The 20,243-nt window shown below is 37.0% G+C and overlaps 1 protein-coding gene and 1 long non-coding RNA gene across 11 annotated transcripts; one reads left to right on the top strand and one right to left on the bottom strand.

Moving 5' to 3' along the window:
* The first annotated feature begins 320 nt into the window (after nucleotides 1–320).
* Nucleotides 321–19,197, top strand: gtpbp3 (GTP binding protein 3, mitochondrial). 10 transcript variants are annotated; one of them, XM_029429639.1, is made up of 12 exons: nucleotides 3,743–3,760; nucleotides 3,972–4,065; nucleotides 4,699–4,970; nucleotides 5,722–5,808; nucleotides 6,616–6,698; nucleotides 7,970–8,089; nucleotides 11,578–11,650; nucleotides 12,604–12,747; nucleotides 15,031–15,196; nucleotides 17,034–17,164; nucleotides 17,559–17,745; nucleotides 18,343–19,197. In XM_029429639.1, the coding sequence occupies exons 2-12, from the start codon at nucleotides 4,004–4,006 to the stop codon at nucleotides 18,572–18,574; spliced, it is 1,557 nt and encodes a 518-aa protein (XP_029285499.1). In that variant the 5' UTR covers nucleotides 3,743–3,760; nucleotides 3,972–4,003; the 3' UTR covers nucleotides 18,575–19,197. The 10 variants fall into 10 exon arrangements, with proteins under 10 accessions (XP_029285497.1, XP_029285501.1, XP_029285504.1 ...); XM_029429637.1 differs by lacking the exons at nucleotides 3,743–3,760; nucleotides 3,972–4,065 and adding an exon at nucleotides 321–1,030; XM_029429641.1 differs by lacking the exon at nucleotides 3,972–4,065 and having other exon boundaries at nucleotides 3,650–3,754.
* On the bottom strand, nucleotides 7,062–15,139 carry LOC115007007 (uncharacterized). The gene is made up of 4 exons (XR_003832138.1): nucleotides 15,004–15,139; nucleotides 12,833–12,884; nucleotides 11,546–12,745; nucleotides 7,062–8,724 (listed from the first exon to the last, which is right to left on the bottom strand). It is a non-coding gene; the product is annotated as an uncharacterized LOC115007007 (long non-coding RNA).
* Nucleotides 19,198–20,243: the final 1,046 nt, after the last annotated feature.

Raw genomic sequence — 20,243 nt, 5'->3', positions numbered from 1 at the left:
AAAAATGCTGTTAGTTGTTGTGCTCTTTTAGAGATTTATGTACCCACCTTTAATTAATTTAAACACAATAATCCTCTCAGACTGTCTCTAGGACAGGGGGTTTCTGCAGTCCAGCAGGTAGCAGCACTTCCATGTCTTGTAAGATTAAACTATGAATAATTTATAAATGCAAAAGAATATCTCCATAGATGAAATAGTGACACTCAGGTGTAGAGACAAGTAATGTCTCTTCACATAAATTGTACAGTGTCTGCAGCTGTACACTGTGTGCACAAATATTAGGCAAGTGAGTATTTTTTGACCATTATGATAATTTTTATGCATATTTTCCAACTCCAAGCTGTATAAACTTGAATGCGTATTGGATTTAAGCATATCAGGTGATGTGTAATGAGAGAGGGTGTGGCCTTAGGAGATCAACACCCTATAATATAGGGCCTATATCAAAATGCGCATAATTATTAGGCAACTTCTTTTCCCCAGGCAAAATGGGCCAAGAAAGAGATTTAACTGACAATGAAAAGTCACAAATTGTAAAAAGTCTTTCAGGGGGATGCAGCACTCTTGAAATTGCTAAGATCTTAGGGTGTAATCACAGAACCATCAAATGTTTTGTTGCAAATAGTCAACAATGTCGCAAGAAACGTGTTGAGAAAAGATTACGCAAATTAACTGCCAAAGATTTGAGAAGAATCAAACGTGAAGCTACCAGGAACCCATTATCCTCCAGTGCTGTCATACTCCAGAACTGCAACCTACCTGGAGCACCCAGAAGTAGAAGGTGTTCAGTGCTCAGAGACATGGCCAAGGTAAGGAGGCTGAAACCCAACCACCACTGAACAAGACACATAAGTTGAAATGTCAAGACTGGGCCAAGAAATATCTGAAGACAGATTTTTCCAAGGTTTTATGGACTGATGAGATGAGAGTGACTCTTGACAGACCAGATGGATGGGCCCGTGGCTGGATCAGTAACGGGCACAGAGCTCCACTTCGACTCAGACGCCAGCAAGGTGGAGGTGGGGTACTGGTATGGGCTGGTTTTATTACAGATGTGCTAGTATTATTAAAGATGTGCTAGTTGGACCTTTTCGGGTCAGTGCCAGTTTTTAGAAGACACTTTCCTAAAGCAGTGGTTCAGGAAGAGGTCTGCATCTTTCAAGAAGACCATGATTTTTATGCAGGACAATGCTCCATCGCATGCATCAAAGTCTTCCACTGCGTGGCTAGCCAGTAAAGGCCTTAAAGATGAAAGAATAATGACATGGCCCCCTTCCTCACTCTATTGAAAACTTGTGGGCCCTTCTTAAACAGAAGAATTACAGTGAAGGTAAGGAATACACCTCTCTGAACAGTGTCTGGGAGGCTGTGGTTGCTGTTGCACAAAAAGTTGATCGTCAACAGATCAAGAAACTGACAGACTCCATGAATGGAAGGCTTGTGACTGTTACTGAAAAGAAGGGGGGCTATTTTGGTCACTGATTTTTTTTTTTTGAAAGTCAGATAAGTTTATTTGTACATTTTTTGTTGTTTGTTTATTATTCTCACTGAAAATAAACAAGTGAGTTGGGAAAACTTTTGTTTTTCAGTTAGTTGCATAATAATTCTGCAAACTAATAGTTGCCCAATAATGGTGCACACATAGATATTCTCCTAAGAAAGCCAAAACCTCACTTTTACTTTCTTAAATATTCAGGTTTGAGGTTTATTAACATTTTGGATTGAACGAGAGCGCTGTAGTTGTTCAATAATAAAATGAATCTTCAAAAATACAACTTGCCTAATAATTGTGCACACAGTGTATATCCTAATTATTTTTATTGCATAAATTGCATCTTGATATACTGTCATTTTATCACTATACCATAAACATCAACAAACTATAAGCAATATAAGCAATTGTGGTGTCATGTCTGCTCACAGTTGTCTTATGTCTTCTAAATTGAGCAATTAATAGTCACCCTATGCCAAAGCAAGTCTACTGTACACCCAAACACATTCTTCAAAACAAACACTGAGGGTGCAGACTCAATTTGTTGATCTTTTATACTGTTGCAATATGTTTCTGTTATAAATAGCCATAGTGTGCAGTTTTAAAAATAAGAAATTAAGTTGTTAAATTGTGTGTGTGTGTGTGTGCGTGTGGAGGTCATCGGTCCTTTGATAAGATCCATGGTCCGATTAACAGTATTTTTGGTCAAAACAGAAAAAGATGTTTGTGTATTGATGGTGCTAAACAGCTGCGAGGTGGCAGCGGTCATGCTTTGTGCACCAAAGAGCAGCCTATAAATGATTGAGATCTCAGGTTAAAGATTGCTCCACGGGCTTCAGATCATGCCTTTCCAGTTTGTACTCATGTGTCTCCTTGGCCAGCCCTCCTGGTTGCTGTGTTTCAAGCAAGCAAGCAGGCAGACAGTCCTCCCCCTCATATGGCTCACAGCTCAGAAGTACATCGTCTTTGAGCAGAAATTCTGCTTACTCACCACCCTCTGGGCTGACAGCTGCAAGGAGCTGCAGTGGGACAGGCACACACACACACTCACACAAACACACACTGGTGCACATGTAGCCTTTACTCTGGGTTTACATTCTGTGATATTCACAATGTATGTAGGCCATAAAGGACTAGACCAGACCACCAACAATTTGTGGTATAAGACAGAAAAACTCATTCTATCCAACATACACAGCAGTTGTTTGATCATTTAACATGACATGCAATGACAATTTATTGCATACAACTAGCCAAAGCTACTACAACCTATTACAACCGCCCTACAATAAATCCTACCTTCATAAAAATAAAGGTCACAATGTTCAGTTTTTGTTGAAACTGTTTTACAGAAGTGATGGTTCAACTATGGTCAATGCTGTTGAATTGTTATAAACTTAGAGGTGTTTTCTATTATTCAATCTACCTTTATTGACATATATGCAATAGGCAAAATGTCAGAAGCACCCATGAGTCTTTAGTGAAGATGAGCTTCAATAACTAAAACAAATGTAACTTAAAAAGAAAAACTATTTTATCAAAATAAACACTTTGCTGTATTTAGACGGACAATTTTGTCTTTGAAGAAACACATGTTTTGTTATTTTTGTGACTTTTTTGTCCTAAAATTCTCATTCATCTTTACTCAAAATGAATTTGTCCGTTATTTGTCAGTTTCAGAAAGCACCAATACTCTCCCCAGAGAGTGACTTTCCATGATCTGTCACCTGTCACTTTCCACCTTTCAAAGATTTATTATCAATGGTTTGATAATCAAATGAACAGATCTTTAACTATGTTGAGTAACAAACAGGCTGATAATATTGTATTTTACAACCTAAAAAAATATATATTCACAAATAATAACAATAATAATAATAATAACAATATAAATAATAAACTAAAATGTAAAAATATAACAAAACGAAAAGGAAAAAAAGTCCATTTAAAAAAAGTAGGGGATTCAGTAACTCTTTATAATACAATACTCTTTACTTGAAAAATGACCTAAATTACTGATTCAAATTGAATTATAGATAGATAGATAGATAGATAGATAGATAGATAGATAGATAGAAGTAGGACGGTCAGCGATGTACAGTGACGAGCAACGGTTGCTACACGGACCTAATTTCATGGCGCACTGTAGGCGGGCCTTATTACAGATTGACGTGTCCTGAACAAATAGCACTCTAGAACCTGCTGCTGTATGGAAAATGTCGACCAATCACAATCATCAGCGGGTGCAACAGACTCATCGTGGTAAATGTAAACGGTTGTAGTTATCGGTTGTATATAAGTGCATGGTTGGAGCTTGAAACTGTTAGCTAACTGTTACGTTTGATGAATTGTCTCCATTTACCAGCTAATGTTACATTCACACGTTACTTCGACATTAGCTGACAGTAGAATAAGGTAAACATAATGATTTTGTCAAGGACAGTGCATGTTTTACAATGTCAGTCTCTAAAACCTCTAGAAACAACACATGAATCGTGGTGTTAGTATCTTATGATTATGTTGCCATCCATTTATCGTGGGATATGGAGAGCTGTCCACACACTTAGGAAAAGGTTTGTTTCTTGTGGTCCTGTATATGTATTAAAATGTACTAAAATATTGCTATTTAAATTGTTTACGTAATGATTTATTTATGTTACAGTACACCTATGGAGCCCCACAACAGTAAATATTTTCAGATGAGTCAAAAATGTAACTAAATGCATATATAAATACTGAAAATATATCTTAAGCTTTATACTTTTCTTTCAACCTTTAATCAGTGGGGGGGAGACACGCCTTGTATTGTTCCTTTTACCCCTTAAATAAATACATCCAAACCTAATGAATGTCTTCTACTTATATTTTACTCTTCAACACACTATTTTTTTGGTCTTGGGGCACATTTAATAATTAATTAATTCCCTATTTTCCCCATGCATGTATAAAGATTTATATATATATACTCCATTTAAAGTTTTTAATTAACAATGTGATTTACTGATATTTTCATTTAAAGTTTTTGACTTCTCTGACCATTTTCTATTGCCTTTTGTCAGTTTTGGGGCTTCAGAATATATAGAATTGTCTCTAGATATTATAATGTATAGCATGTGTTTATAGACAGAAAAGCAGCATATTAGGCTTCATTAGTACACTATATAATCTAAAGTTACAGTGTGTTTTACCATTTACTTTTTCTCCAGCAGAGGAACTCCACCTTGCAGATTCCTATCTACCTGCGATGGACTCCCAGTTGGACTGGCTGATGCTGAGACCATCTTTGCATTATCATCAGGTCATGGCAGGTGTGGGGTGGCTGTGGTACGAGCCAGTGGTCCAGCCTCAGCCACAGCTCTGAGGTGTATGGCAGGGCTCTCACGCAGCCTGCCTCCTCCACGCACCGCCCTGCTACGCAGTATCACAGACTCCCAATCCAAAGAAGTGCTGGACCGTGGACTTGTCTTCTGGTTTCCAGGTCTGTTCCCTTCGACCACACACACACTTAATTTATTTTTCATATTTCTGTGATTTGTAATGTGGATGTAGTCTTTTTTACACCATGAGCTGCTTCCCTTCTCCTGCCAAAGGTTTTTTATCAACAAACAACATTATAATAGCGTACAATGTAAGATCATGCTAATGCAGAAGGAGTTTAAAATACATTCATTCTCATATTAGAATTTGTCTCGCATCAGGTATTTATGTGTTTAGGGAAAATATGAATATTTTAAAAGTGTCTAGGTTAACCCTAACCCGCAAGTGGATTTCTACACCACTCTTAATGTCACAGTAATGTAACGCATGCTTGATAAGTAGTAAATGTGCTAAAACATGCAAAAACTCTGTCTGCGAATTCCCCTCTAAAGTGGTGCTACTTTTAGAAGCAAAATACAAATCCAATCCCATGAATTAAGTATCTTATGGTGTAATATGATGACAAATCAGCTTGGTTGATAAATATTGATGTCAAGTCCCATCTCTCATGTTAAAAATGTTTTAAATAATGTTTCTCTCGCTGTCATTTAGAGTCATTAACCTATAAGGCCAAGCTAATCTGTTTTATCTCCTCACCACTGTATTGAGTCTTGTGAAAATCTGAAGTTCTATCAGTATCATCCACGTATACTTACCCAAGTCTAGTGAAAGTATTCCTAAACATTTTACTCCTCGTGCAATTTAAAGGACTAAAAATAGTGTTGTTGTCTCTCACTTTTTCATGTCTTCAGCTCCTCATAGTTTCACAGGAGAGGACAGTGTGGAGTTCCACATCCACGGTGGTCCGGCTGTCATTACTGCTGTCTTACAGGCTCTAGGTAACATACATATATCCTTATGATTATAATAGAATTATTTTCAACTTCATACAAAGCAGTATAACACGCATACAGTATCATGTGATGCACTCTCACTTTGCAGGGCTTTTATGGTATGTGTGTTTTTACATCCTTGACTTTCCAAGCTGCTATCCTGCACAAGAAGTCTAAACTCAGTAACTGGTTGAGTCATGTGACTGTCCATCACTGTGACTTTAAAGGGAAAACTGACGCATGCTTTCCTGTTTCTAAGATACTTATAATATGTGCCTTGGCAAGCGTGGCAATCCCTCCGTGACTGACACTTAATATTGTACTACAGTTCTACAAATGGCCTTCTAGGGGGCAGTATTGTATAAATAAAACATTTTAATGAAAGCTTGTCACCAGGTAATGTAAGTTTATCACTAACCAGGAAAAGTTAGATAGGAAAACATTTGTCCAAGACGTAGCTGAATAATTCTTTTTTTTTTTTTACTAAATAAAAAGTTGTGACAATGTTGGTAAGATAACCAGGCAGTAGAATCCAGTTAACAGAGCATGACCTCTATTTGCAAAATGATTTGTGCTCACTGTCGTCACCTCCAAATGAGATTTGAAAAATGGTTTTTGCAAACAATGAAAAGGTAACCTCTCTAACCTGCACAGTTGTGCCTGTTTTCATTCCAAGTGAACCCTAAGTGACACATTGATCCTCCACAGTGTTTGTGTGTGTGTTGAGTGTGTATAATGCATGCCCAAACCGTGCCTCATACATTTCTTCATGTTTGTATGCTGTGTGTGTGTTTGCTTGTGTGTGTTTCTCAGGAAGCGTGCCTGGCATGAGGCCTGCTGAAGCTGGAGAGTTCACACGGAGGGCCTTTCAAGCAGGGAAACTGGATTTAACAGAGGTAGGTCAAGAAGAGGAGAATGTAAAAACACACTGAGACTGATCTGTGCAGATTTGCATACCAAAAGCCTTTCATAATAATTTTACAAGGTAAATGTGGAAGAAACAGGGTCAGACATGAACACGGATTTCAAGTTCATGAAATATCAACATTGGGTTGTCTAATAAAACCACTGTGCTTCTGTACATGGGGACAGCCAAGTACAGCCACAAGCATTGATGGAGGGCTGTTCTGAATATTCTGTTTACAGTATATAACAATATATTATGATTGATTACATTTCAGAGGCTTACATTGAACTGAGTCTTTATTTAATAATAGACAACGCAAATATATTTTTACAATTACTTAAAATCTCTCCTGGAAATGATCAAATGCATCTTAAAGTCCCATCAAGAGAACAGAAATGCTTTCTTTGATTAAAAAAATAAATAATCTTATCCTAGATATCAATGTGACAATGAGATAACATGTCCCTGAGAAGAACGTGTCTTAACAGTAGCAGGGAACTGTGGCAGTATACATCTTACACACATCACCACATGCTTGTAAAACCATGTAACCCATTCTGTAGATGACACATTTTACACATTACAGGGATAATGCTTGATTTATATTAGGGCTGTATGGAATACTTTGAAGCATCAACAAGTCTAACTTTTCATTGCTGCGTACATTGTTTTGTTTTTGTCTGTTCATTGTGTTTAAGCACAGTATTTCTGCACAGTTGCAGATATGGATTAGGTTACACTAATATGATTAGTATTATACTATTTGTAGTATCAGATTCCAGTGGTGCCTGCGTAGGATTGTTCCCGATCACTCCAGAGCGTTTTAAAGTCCAAAAGTCAAAATGTATAAAAAATAGATGGATGTAATCATTTCCAAAATGTACAACATGTTTTTACGTAACAAAATATTTTGATATTGGTGGTTTGACTTTCAAAAACAACATTTTCACAGCATGAACTGTTTGCTCTCCTGCTTGCCACACACAAGTTGTTTTTCATTAAAGATGAATAAGAAAGACGAACTAATTTAATCCGATGAAAACACTTTGGATTTAAAAAAGTTAATTACATTTAGGCTGATGTCGTAAAAATGTGGCGACAGACATTCAAAGCTTTGTTTGAAAACCACCAATAGAAGCTTCAAACGGGAAAATCGGTGCAGCTTTAATTCTCACAGTTGGTCACAATGGAAACATTGGTGCTAGCAATAGATAAATAAAAAATGTACAGCAGTCATAACTATTATATTGCTTCTTGCAGGTGGAAGGGCTCGGGGATCTGATCCATGCTGAGACAGAGGCTCAGAGGAGACAGGCTCTCAGGCAGATGTCAGGAGAGCTGGGACACCTTTATCAAGACTGGACCCACAAACTGAAACGGGTAGGTTGACCGCTGGTACAGATACTGGTGGTTGTAGACTGCGGTTTCCAACATCCAACAAAGGCAGGGTGATGTACAAACATTAGATGTTTCCATAAGGACTAGAGCTCTGGGCGTAATGTTGTTGGTGATCACATTTAAATAGGGCTCATTTGATACAATCATTAGACTCAGCCACAAACGCTACAATGGGAAAGTCAAAGGAGCTCAGCACGGATCTGAAAAAGCGGATCATTGACTTGAAAGAGTCAGGAAAGTCACTTGGAGCCATTTCAAAGCAGCTATAGGTCCCAAGATCAACTGTGCAAACAATTGTTTGTAAGTATAAAGTGCATGGCACAGTTGTGTCACTGCCACGACCAGGAAGAAAACACATGCTATCACCTGCTGCTGAGAGAACATTGGTCAGGATGGTCAAGATTCAACCGAGAACCACCAAAAAGCAGGTCCGCTATGAACTAGAAGCTGCTGGAACACAGGCGTTAGTGTCCACAGTCAAGCGTGTTTTACATCGGCATGGGCTGAGAGGCTGCCGTGCAAGAAGGAAGCCCTTGCTCCAGAAGCGGCACCGTAAGGCTCGACTGGAGTTTGCTGCTGATCACATGGACAAAGAAAAGTCCTTCTGGAGGAAAGTTCTGTGGTCAGATGAAACAAAAATTTAGTTTTTTGGCCACAATGACCAGAAATATGTTTGGAGGAGAGAAGTGTGTTTACATACACTTGTTCTTTAAGTGTATGTAAACTTTTGACCACAACTGTATATCTCTGTTTCTCAGACACGGCTCTTTATTTTTTTGTGTCTTGAACTGTAATCAGACTTGATTTGCTCTGCTCTGCAACATGACTTGATTTCAGCCACCTTGGCACCTCGTATGGACTCAAACATACCTGTTTTTTAAAACAACAGGTGAACAGCGGGCCTTTAGAAGTGCTGTTCTATCTAATTCTAGCCAGTTAGCTTGGCAGCAGAAACAAGCCGAGCTGCTGGAGTTCTCCCTGGAGAGACTCTGTCCATGTTCATGTCTGACATTGTCTGACATTGTCTGACATTGTCTGTCTGCACTGTGTTGTAGGTCAGGCCTCAGTAGTTTCACACCCAAACAATGCGTTTTATTTTTGTGACGCCACAGCTGCTTTTCCAACACACGGTGGATTAATTTATGAGACTATCAGGCTTCCTGTTTTCATGTTGCTGTAGCACAATACTGAGAATCCAAATACTATCTGTACGGTGCATGTTTAAATGTAACGGGATTGCAAAAAAATGGAACAATTATGTAAATTAATTAATTGAATATTGTGGGTTTACTTTAGCTTCACAATGTGGGAAACCCTCCCTGGAGATAACACATTGCTCAATTATTACTTCCTTATGCAGGTATATCAAATAATGGTTTTGCAGGTATAACAGTTGATGTTTGTTTTTTAATAAATATAAGGAACAGGAAAAATAAAATATAATTTTGTGTGAAGTACGTCACTCTATTTAACCAATTTAAAATTAGTGGAGATTGTAATATGATTGATAATTAATACTATTATATCTCACACCCCTCCCAGTAAACCTTGAAAACCAGCACATAAGAGCAAGTCTTCTACGACCATATTATCTGATTCACAGAACAACTGATCTAATGAAGGATCACATTTCTTAATCTTGTTGTTGTTATTATGACTATTTCTGTATGAGGACTGAAGGATCAGGTCCTCCGGTCAGTACTGTGACTCTTTTAGAAAAGCTTTGGGGATACTGACATGTGTAATCCTTCACGGTTTTGGCATCAGAACTGAGTGAGTACTGCTCAGGGCTCAGATATTGTTGAACTGATTCCTGTGGAAAGCCACTAGTAAGTGTTCAAAGTCACATTTCTATTGTTGACTTTTGACTTTCTAAGGAGAAGTTTTAAAAACACACCTTCTTTATTGTTCTGTGCTGCTGATTCATCTCAAGTAAAACCCATTTAATGTGTTTTCCATCTCAGGACATCTGCTGTTGTTTTGGATGGATTCAAAATGTATTATACTAAGCACAGCTGCTGTATGTCTGAACACAGGCACAAGATCAAGATATTATTATATTCTGTGCAGCAGTATTGTTTTTCTTAACTATACAGTATCCTGAAGTGTGTACTGTATGTATCAATAAGGGTCAGAAAGTTGAGTCATTCAAGATAAAGACAAGTTAAGTTAAGATACATTGGAGTAAGAGGAAGAATGAATGCAACTGTAAAAATCACATCCGGCGTGATGTCCTTGCTGATGTTGAATGCTCCATTCAGCTTGTGTCATTTTCTTAATCAGGAAAACAACTTTATCAGCTGGTAGGTACGAACGTACTTGAGCCAACTGTCTGAAAACATATTTTCTGCGGGAGAATATAGCAACATTTTTTGCTTTGCAGTCATCCAAAGCCCTCTCTGTATGTTGTGTTAACTTTCTACATATTATTTTTTTTGGGAAAGACTGGTGTAGTGGCATATGTGTTCTTAGTGTGAGTGTCAGTTTTCCTCTCGCATCTTGTTGAGGCGGTTCAGAGCAGCAGGTCATTGACTGCAGATGAACTCTTCAACGTAATGCATGCAGGCCAAACCCTCCTCCACTGTGAACTGTTTTTTAGATTAGATTAGACCAGGAATCTTTCAACACTTTGGCACCAGATCCGACTAACCGGTCCAGGTGATCTCCCTTGAGAAACTCTGCTAAGTTGCTTATCGGCAGCTTTCTCAGGACGGTTCCGAGAAGCAATTTGAACGTGCATTTATTTTGGACTCTAATTTCTGGGAATCCTGTTAATCAGACGAATACCATCTGTATGATGCGAGGTCAAACCCTGATTTGACCTAAACAATGCAATTTTCTAACCATTGGCTTCCCACATTTGTGAACGGATAAAAGTAAGGGAATCTGATGCTTCCTGTTTTTGTGCAGCTATACTGCTATTGTCTTTATATTCCACATGTCAATCAAGATCGTGATCGGTGCTGTGGTGGAAATATTGAAACTTTTCCTCTGGACTCTACACAGTTTCAAATGATTTATATATATATATATATATATATATATATATATATATATATATATATATATATATATATATATATATATATATATATATATATATATATATATATATATATATATATATATATATATATATATATATATAATATATATATATATATATATATATATATATATATATATATAATATATAAATATATAAATATATAATATATATATATATATAATATATAAATATATATATATAAATATATAAATATATATATATATATATATATATAAATATATATAAATATAAATAAAGTCGCTTTACTACAACAACACACAAGTGAAAGATCCTGCAGTATATTTCATGAGAAAATAAGAACCACATTTCAAGATGCTAATAAGTATTCATACTTCATACTCTAATGTCAGCCTCTTACCTTCTCTCACCTTCTCTCCTCTCTGCTTTGTCTGCTGCACAGTGTCTGGCTCATGTTGAGGCCTTCATAGACTTCAGTGAGGATGAGCTCATTGAGGATGGGGTCTTAAACCAAGGTATGTGTACACTTTGTGCTCTTTCCTGGAGAAAAATAACAGAACAGTCATTTGTTGGGCTTTCAGATGGCTCTGTTTCTCTCTGAGGAGATGGTAGTCCGGCTGGCTTTCCTGTTTGGATCTTCAACTGGCCATCGTGAGTGTTTGCTACACTGTGGGGAGAAGCTATAGACATCTAACTGTTTAAAAGACTATTTCCTTTTAGGAAGTGTGGAGAAAAGGCCAGGGGGGACAGTAGAGGCATTTGTCTTGCCTTCAAAGCCAACCTGACATGTCGCTCACAGGAATAGTGCTGTCAGCAGCAATGTACAGTCCAACTCTGTGCCCAGGTTTCCCATTCTCACAGTGTATATGAGGCTGTGTGTGTGCGCACGTGTGTGTGTGCGAACGTGTGTGTGCGTGAGGGATGTTCCCCCTGAGTCTGTCGCCTGCTGTCTGGCACTGACGGAGCCCTTCTGAAGCCTCAGATGTTGTGAAGTTTGGACACAATAAAGCTTGGGAAAGATTGTTTATTTTGGTGGCACGGTATGTGGGCTCACGCCTCAGTTGAAAAAAATAATAGACTATTCCAAAAATAGAAAATATGGAATAAATACTTTCCATCGCCACCAGAAAATGACATGGCTTATGTTATATCTGAAGTTTCCTTATGTTTTATCTCGAGTCATCATAAGTTGGAGGAATAATGTGCTTGAGTCAAGAATCTACAGGTTAAACGTAAAAAAAAAAGCACGGAATTGTTGATGCATTGTATTGTCAAAAGCATTTTTCCGCTTTAGTCATATGCGGAAAGAGCCTGGTCCATGACCCATTTTTCGTCCAGACGACGGACAGGCTTATTTCCTTCAAAGGACAAAAATTCCCTTCACAAGGCCATGAAAGTGAAGTTGTACAGAAATCTTCGTCATGTCCTGTTCCCTCCTCTTTCTTTATCTCCCTCTCAACCCCCAAAGTGGACAGATGGGTGTGTGATCTGCAAGCAGAGATGGAGCAGCACCTAAAGGATGAGAGGCGGGGCGAGCGGTTACGCAGCGGAGTCCAGGTGGTCATCGCAGGAGCCACCAATGCAGGGAAAAGTAGCCTTCTTAACACACTCTGTAAGAAAACCAGTGCACACACACAATTTGTGATAGGATTACCATTAAATATGACTTACTATCTTCTAAATACAGACTTACTTACTGTTGAATCATACCGCTGTCAGCCATGGTTTGGGTGGGCAAGAATGCAACATCTGTCATACAAAATGTTTTATTCATTAAAATGCAAATAATATGCTCCATGCACAGGAAGTGAGAGAAATATGTTTCCTTGACAAGACAGAATTTTGTGCCGCCTGACTTTGAAATAAAGCAGTATGGAAGTAGATATTGGGGTTGTATAAATGGGCGTAAAGTCTCTTCAACTCCAAAAAACGCGGTTCAGTTTCAAACAATGTAAAACATTTATGAGTTGTTATTTTATTCAGAAGTCATTATTCGTTTTAGCAAGAATGTAGCAACAGTTGATGACAAAACGGTATCACTACAAGGTGCATAAGTAGCTGTCCTGGAGCTTTGGATCATGATCACATTTCCATTTTTCTTGGCACTTTTGTGTCGTATGGATGAAACCCCCCGTTACTTAACAACTAATGGATCTTGTGCTTATGTTGTTTTTTCAGATGCTGTTTAATCTTCCTGTTACAAGAGCCAAAGTATTCATGTTAAAAGACAGCAAGGTCAAACGAGTCTTTCCGATTTGTGCTACATATTATAATAATCTCTTCCCAGTGCAGGAACGTTATCAAATAATCACCACAACAAGTCATCTGTGAACATTAGATCTCGCTCTTGGCACACATGAATTACAATATTTTGACTTTTCCGAATACAGATTTCATTGCTTCCAATTTAGATTCTGGCCGCGCGTCAGACATTATCAGAGTCAGTCTGCTTTAAATTGCAACAGACTGCAGCAATGTTAATGAAGAAATATGTACATAAATATAGAAGTAAACACTTAATATTTTCCACATGAAACACAAATTGTAATGTGTCAATTTTCTTATTCTAAATCAGTTCCTCAGTTGTTTATCCACATTTGGTGTCAACCTAATGAGCCCTTTGTTTATGGTTTAAGGTTATGTTTGTTTATGATATCGTGTCCTTAAATCATTTAGAATCACTCTATATAAACTATCCAGAGAGAGGGCTTGGCATGGTCTCCTCAAAGCTTCCTTTAATAATAGACGTATTTATCAAACTTCAGATAAAATCCTGTTATCATTTCCTCTTCTCATTAGTCTTTCCTGTGAACTGTGCTCACACCCAGTCAGCACGGACACGTATTGATGATCCAGCAGCGTTACTTGACGTTGGATCTATAGAGGTGGTCAGCCAAGTTCTTTTTTATATATATATATATATATATATATATATATATATATATATATATATATATATATATATATATTTTTTTATATATATTTTTTCTATATATATATTATATATTTTTTTATATATATATATTTTTTTTCTATATATATATTTTTTATTTATATATTTTAAATATTTTATATGTATTTCTATATATATATATATTTTAAATACTATAATATATATATATATATTTTAAATACTATATATATATATATATATATATATATATATATATATATATATATATATAATATTTTAAATATTATATATATATATATATATATTTTAAATATTATATATTTTATACATTTATATACATATATTTATTTTTATATATATATTTTATACATTTATATACATATATTTATTTTTATATATATATTTTATACATTTATATACATATATTTATTTTTATATATATATATTTTATACATTTATATACATATATTTATTTATATATATATATATATTTTATACATTTATATATATATATTTTATACATTTATATATATATATATTTATTTTTATATATACATATTTAAAATATATATATATATATATATATATATATATATATATTTTATAGAGGGATTCTTTCTACAATTTAAGTCTTATCATCATTATACCACAGTTACTTTTGGTTTGTACTTTAGTTTTGGTCTAGTGATATTCTATATTTTTCTGTATTGTCAAAAATTGTCACAAAATCACCAAAATGAACAACAAATGTATCCTACTAACAAGAATTGTCTGTGTAGCTAAAGCCCTAATTCGCGGCAGAATATAGTCCCCAACCATTACACTATTTACTCTTTAATTTTTCAGTAGTAACGACAGGAAATCTTAAACTTTTGAGAATCAGGCCAACACATTGTTAGTTTTAGTCTTTTCATGGGATTTGTTGACAATAAGAAAATATATTATATTGCCAACCTTATTCTTTAATCTTTTTACATCCAGGCCAGAGACCTGCAGCAATTGTGTCTCCCATCGCCGGCACCACAAGGGACATAGTAGAGACGGCACTGGACATCGGTGGATTCCCTGTCCTCTTGAGTGACACAGCCGGCCTCAGAGAGAGCCAGGACCTGGTGGAGAGAGAGGGGGTCCGCCGAGCTCGAGAAAGGTATGGGGAGGAAGCCCCTTTATTTTAAATATTCCAAAAAAGTAATTTAGCTCAGATTTCTCGCTTTCAAGAATTTGATGAGGCAGACCAAAAATGTTAACAAAATTAATGCTGGAACATTTGAGCTACAGTATAGTAACACATGTAGAGTCAATCCTGTGTAATAGTACAGGTAGATTGCTGCTTCAGGGACTATTCAAGTGTTTATAATATAACACAAAAAAAATTAGCCTGGGGACCAATGGAATATGTCCTTGAAAACAAAGAAAGGAAGGAATAAGTCATTGCTTTCCCCCTGTACATCTTGCTATATTTTTGTAATGTCTACGTTTGTAACCTCCAGAGTTTATATTATTGCTGAGCAACAGTTATAAATACATGGGACAAACACTTTCAGGAGATTGCGTAAGGAAGAGCCTCCTTTGCTTGTTTTAGAGTATTTACCATTAAGAGGTTCTTCATGCATGGAGCAGAGAATGAACATATATGACATTTCACTGACAGCTGCTTCCACTGTTTACACCAGGGAAGAATAGCAGTACTTGTAACACTCGTCATCCCTGCTCTATCTTATACAAACAGGCAACCAGACGAATGGGCACACTGGCACATACACACAATATTATTTATTTATATTTTGATTATTAATGAATTTATATGTAATATTAAAGTTTACCGTCTTTGTATTGTGTATAAAAAATAAAAGCAATGTTTTATATACATTTTAGTGTTTAACCAATACAGTGTGTTGCTGACACTGTTGATAGTTGACTTTGATCTACACAACTTAAGGAGTTCTACAAACATTCAGTATAAAATATGTCAATATTGTTTCCCCAAGTACTTGTTCTTAGCAGGGGATAAAGGATATATCAGATTAGGTGTTACTTCATTACAGTACAATTTGTTAGAAATGTAAGGAGACTTGCCCCACCATTTAATTGAATAAATGTATTTTAAAAATCTGATGGAAAACATCAATGAAAATCCAGATGATGTGACTACAAAAATACTATTTTCAGAGCAAACCTTCTGTAATTCCTTTACTGTTTGTTTAAGTTATGTTGCCGACCTGGTGGCTCTATAGGAAGGGTGGGCAGTTTGTGTTCAACGGGAAACTTCTTGTTCAGGGAGCAGGTCAAAGGCTCATGACCTGGGTCACTACAGGAAGGAAGTGGTGAGTACAAGCATCCGCTGGGGCTGCTAACCTCACAGTAGGACCAAGAGGCAGGAGTGTTAAGTGAATACCATTAAGAATTAATTAAAAATACTCCATTGCCATTATTCCCAGTATTTGCGGGGCATACTGTAATGTTCTCTTAAACAAAACAACAGAGAGGCAAGCCTCTGCTTGGAGGTGTCCGTGGTGTACAACCGGGAACTGCTGCAGTTGCTGGAAAACCCTCAGTAAGTGTGGTGCAGTTATTTGGTTGTAAACCAAAGCAGCATTGTATAAAAGAATTGGACAAATTAGTTTTACCCAGGACAGACGAATGAGTGTAGAAAACTGTTCCTCAACTATAGTGCAACATTTTAGAAAAGGACAACTGGTGTGTAATAATATAACAGTAAAAAGAATTTAAGATATATGGTCTAATATCATATCTGTACTTATATCAGTACACACATCTCAGTATCTAGAATAGTATAATTTGATTTGTATATATTTAAAATATATACAATATTACTATATATATATATATATATATATATATATATATATATATATATATATATATATATATATATATATATATATATATATATATATATATATATATATATATAAAACAATAAATAAATAAATAAATAATTCTAAAATTGAGGCTTTTCCCAGAGTGGAACAGGCAGATCTGACCCTGGTGGTTGTGGACTGTGCTCATCTCCCCTCTGATGCACAGCAAGCTGCAGCTTTCCTTCAGGAGCACCTCAGGAGTGTCCTGCCCACCCAGGAGCAGCCGGAGACAGGTACGATATTATGGCCACATCATCTCCTGCTTCACCTGGACTGTCACTGACTCTTGCAACCATATTACAATAAAGTAAATATGGCGTCTCTGGTAAAGATCCACAAAGTTACAAAATTGTCCCCATCAAACAACATCAGTTGTTTGCTCTTTAGCTGAAGAATGCAATGTATTGTGACACCACTTGCTCACTTACAACTCCATCATGCATTATTTAACTACCAGAGAGTAATTCAAGGACTCCTTACTTGAGATCCTCCATTAAGCAGTATTCCAGAGTGTACAGGCTGGAAGGAGAGTTTTACGTCATCGGGAGTAATCTATCTGCCTGAAGAGAAATAGTTGAGTCATTGGTGATTGATCAACATTTTTTCTTCCTTCCGTTCTTACCACAGTATTTGCTGCAGACAGGTTTCTCCTGCTGCTGAATAAAACTGACCTGTTGCCTGAGGAGCAGAGGCAGAAGCTGGACAGGGAGCTGAGACGGGTCTCTGGGTTCCCTCCTGTTTGTCTGATCTCTTGCCACACTAATGAAGGACTGCAGGACTTCCTCACAGTGCTGCACAGCAGTGTCAAGACTCTGTGAGTAGCTTCAATTTACGATGTTGTGTTGTGGCAGAGCAAAGACTGCATGTCTCATTTAAATGCTGTCTCAGAAAGATTGATTTCTTCTGCAATGCATTTATACAAACCATAATGTACATCAGCATGTACAAAAACATGTATGTGTTAATGATCATATGACGCTGCCATCCGCTTTATGTAACCTACCATTACCTTTGTGGAATTTTGAATAAGTGCTCTCTGTAAGTCCACTGAATGAACTTTGTGGCATTAAAACTAAAACCTGACATGATATAAAACTTAATGTACATAAGGCGTTATATCCAAATCATTCTTTTACATGTGTGTATATAGCATCTAACTCACAGATGTTTTGCACTGTTACTATGTTTTTGTTTTTCATTTTAAACTGATTTATACCACACAATAACCAGTTTTGTGAAGATCTGTTTAAACTACTTGCCGTGTCTTTTGATACTACCACGAGGGTCACAAAACTCTTTAGATACAAAAAATGAAACTAAAAAGCAGAATGTTTGTCCTGCAAATGGTTTTCACCCTTTTCTAAAGTACGAAATGTGTCTGGTTCATTTTGAAATCTAACTTCCTCTCTAGGTGTGGCGACCCTCTGTCTGGTGCTCCCACCCTGACCCAGGCCCGCCACAGGGCCCACCTGCAGCAGTGTTTTGCGGCCCTGGCTCAGTACCAGCGGTATCGCGACATCGACCTCGCTCTGGCAGCCGAGGGTGTCCGGTTGGCTCTCACCAGCCTGGGCCGGATTACTGGACGTGTCGGTGCAGAAGAGATCCTGGATATCATCTTCAAAGACTTCTGCATTGGAAAATAGTCAGATGAGTGTCAACGAAAACATGAAATACGTGTGATGTCAGCCTGCTCCGAGAGGAAGGCTGCATTCTTGTTTGGTCCCAGAGTATCAGTAAAGAAAACGAGACAAAAAGGTCACCGCCTCGGCATTATGCCACAGCAAAATTGAAGAGAATAAAAGTCATGTTCTTGACTGCAGGGTCATTTTGCTCCCAAGACACAAACTTTTTTGTTTTCTGTTGATGCCCTGTAACAGACTGAAATAGTTTTAATGTGATGACAGGTGCCTCTGAGGCCCCATGTGCTGGACAAGTGTTTGCCAAGTCTTGAGTCCTAATTTAAAAATAGCTTCTGAAACCTTTGATAGGTGAACATTGGGCTCTTGGGTCGCAACATTACAGCCAAGATACTTGCCAGCTGCAGACCTCTGCAAGGTCATGGACTCAACATTTGGATGTTTACTTGTGCTGCAGGACAATTAGGACAAATTGAAATGTTATTACTTTAAATGTACTGTTTGTTGTATTATATACGCAATTATGTTTAGTTTTTTCTATGCATGCATGTATGCATTAGATACAGTCTTCAATTTATGTGAAAGCCACATTTATTTAATTAGCAAATAAATATGAAATTATGTGACTATTTGAGATTATTTCAGTAGTTATTTAATACATAATTAATACATGTCACATGGGCTCTTTGTGATAAATGGGATAATAGAGACCACAATCTTAGAGATAAGGGCTGATGGTCTTTAAACCTGTAATCATTTCTTAATTTTGATAAACAGGAGGCAGGGTTACAGGATGTAATCACAACTTTAACATCCTCTTATAGTTGATCTGACACAGACTGAGTTGCTTATTTACACACCCAACAGACAGGGAGCAATATTGTCATTGTGTCTCTGTCCAATACGTTTTTACATGTTATTACATGTTTAAAGATGCATCAGTTAATTACTTTAATTAAAATGAATGTAAGGCTTCAGTAAAGGCACATCAAGCACTTGATTGTATGCACTTTCCTGGAGTCAGATACCACATTCTGTGCTTCCCATGTTCATAATACCTTCATCACATAAAATAAGTATTACCTGTTCTTACAATGATTAAATAGTTTAGGTCTAATTCCTTGCTACACAGTAGCTGTTGACGGATTGAGTATAAGTATGCATAGGCTCTGATACATTTGAATTCCAGTTTCAGCCATAAAGAACATCATAATATACATCCCACATGTACAGAAAGTCAGTGACCCAGCTCTCCCCTCTGCGCTGTGGTAAGGGGACTTTTTTTTTGGAGGCGATGCTCTTTGTGCCCTTTGTTCCCTTGTCAATGTGGGCCCGATCAAATATTTATGTTTCCTCGTTGAACTTCTCACCCTTCTTCCCCAGTCGGTTTCTACTCTGACGACAGTTGCCCTGCTGTACACCAGCATGACTGCCCACCTCGCTACCTTTTTTGTCTCTCCCCACTTTGTCTCTGCTACCTGACCTTTCCTCTTTCCGCACTGCTCCGTCAGCCTTTTTGTCCTCTTTCATGTTCTCCCTGATTAATTACCACACACAGGGAGTTACAGCTAAAAGCGGGACTTGCTGTCATACAAACTAGTGGCAGTAAATTTTGGAGCCTGGTTTGTCTTTGAAGTAGTGCCTTTGTGTCATATGTTTACCACAACTGTGAAAA

Source organism: Cottoperca gobio, chromosome 4 (assembly GCF_900634415.1).
Source record: "Cottoperca gobio chromosome 4, fCotGob3.1, whole genome shotgun sequence".
Classification (NCBI taxonomy): Eukaryota; Metazoa; Chordata; class Actinopteri; order Perciformes; family Bovichtidae; genus Cottoperca; species Cottoperca gobio.
The sequence above is the reverse complement of the archived record's forward strand: the minus strand, read 5'-3'. Positions and strand labels throughout refer to the sequence as shown.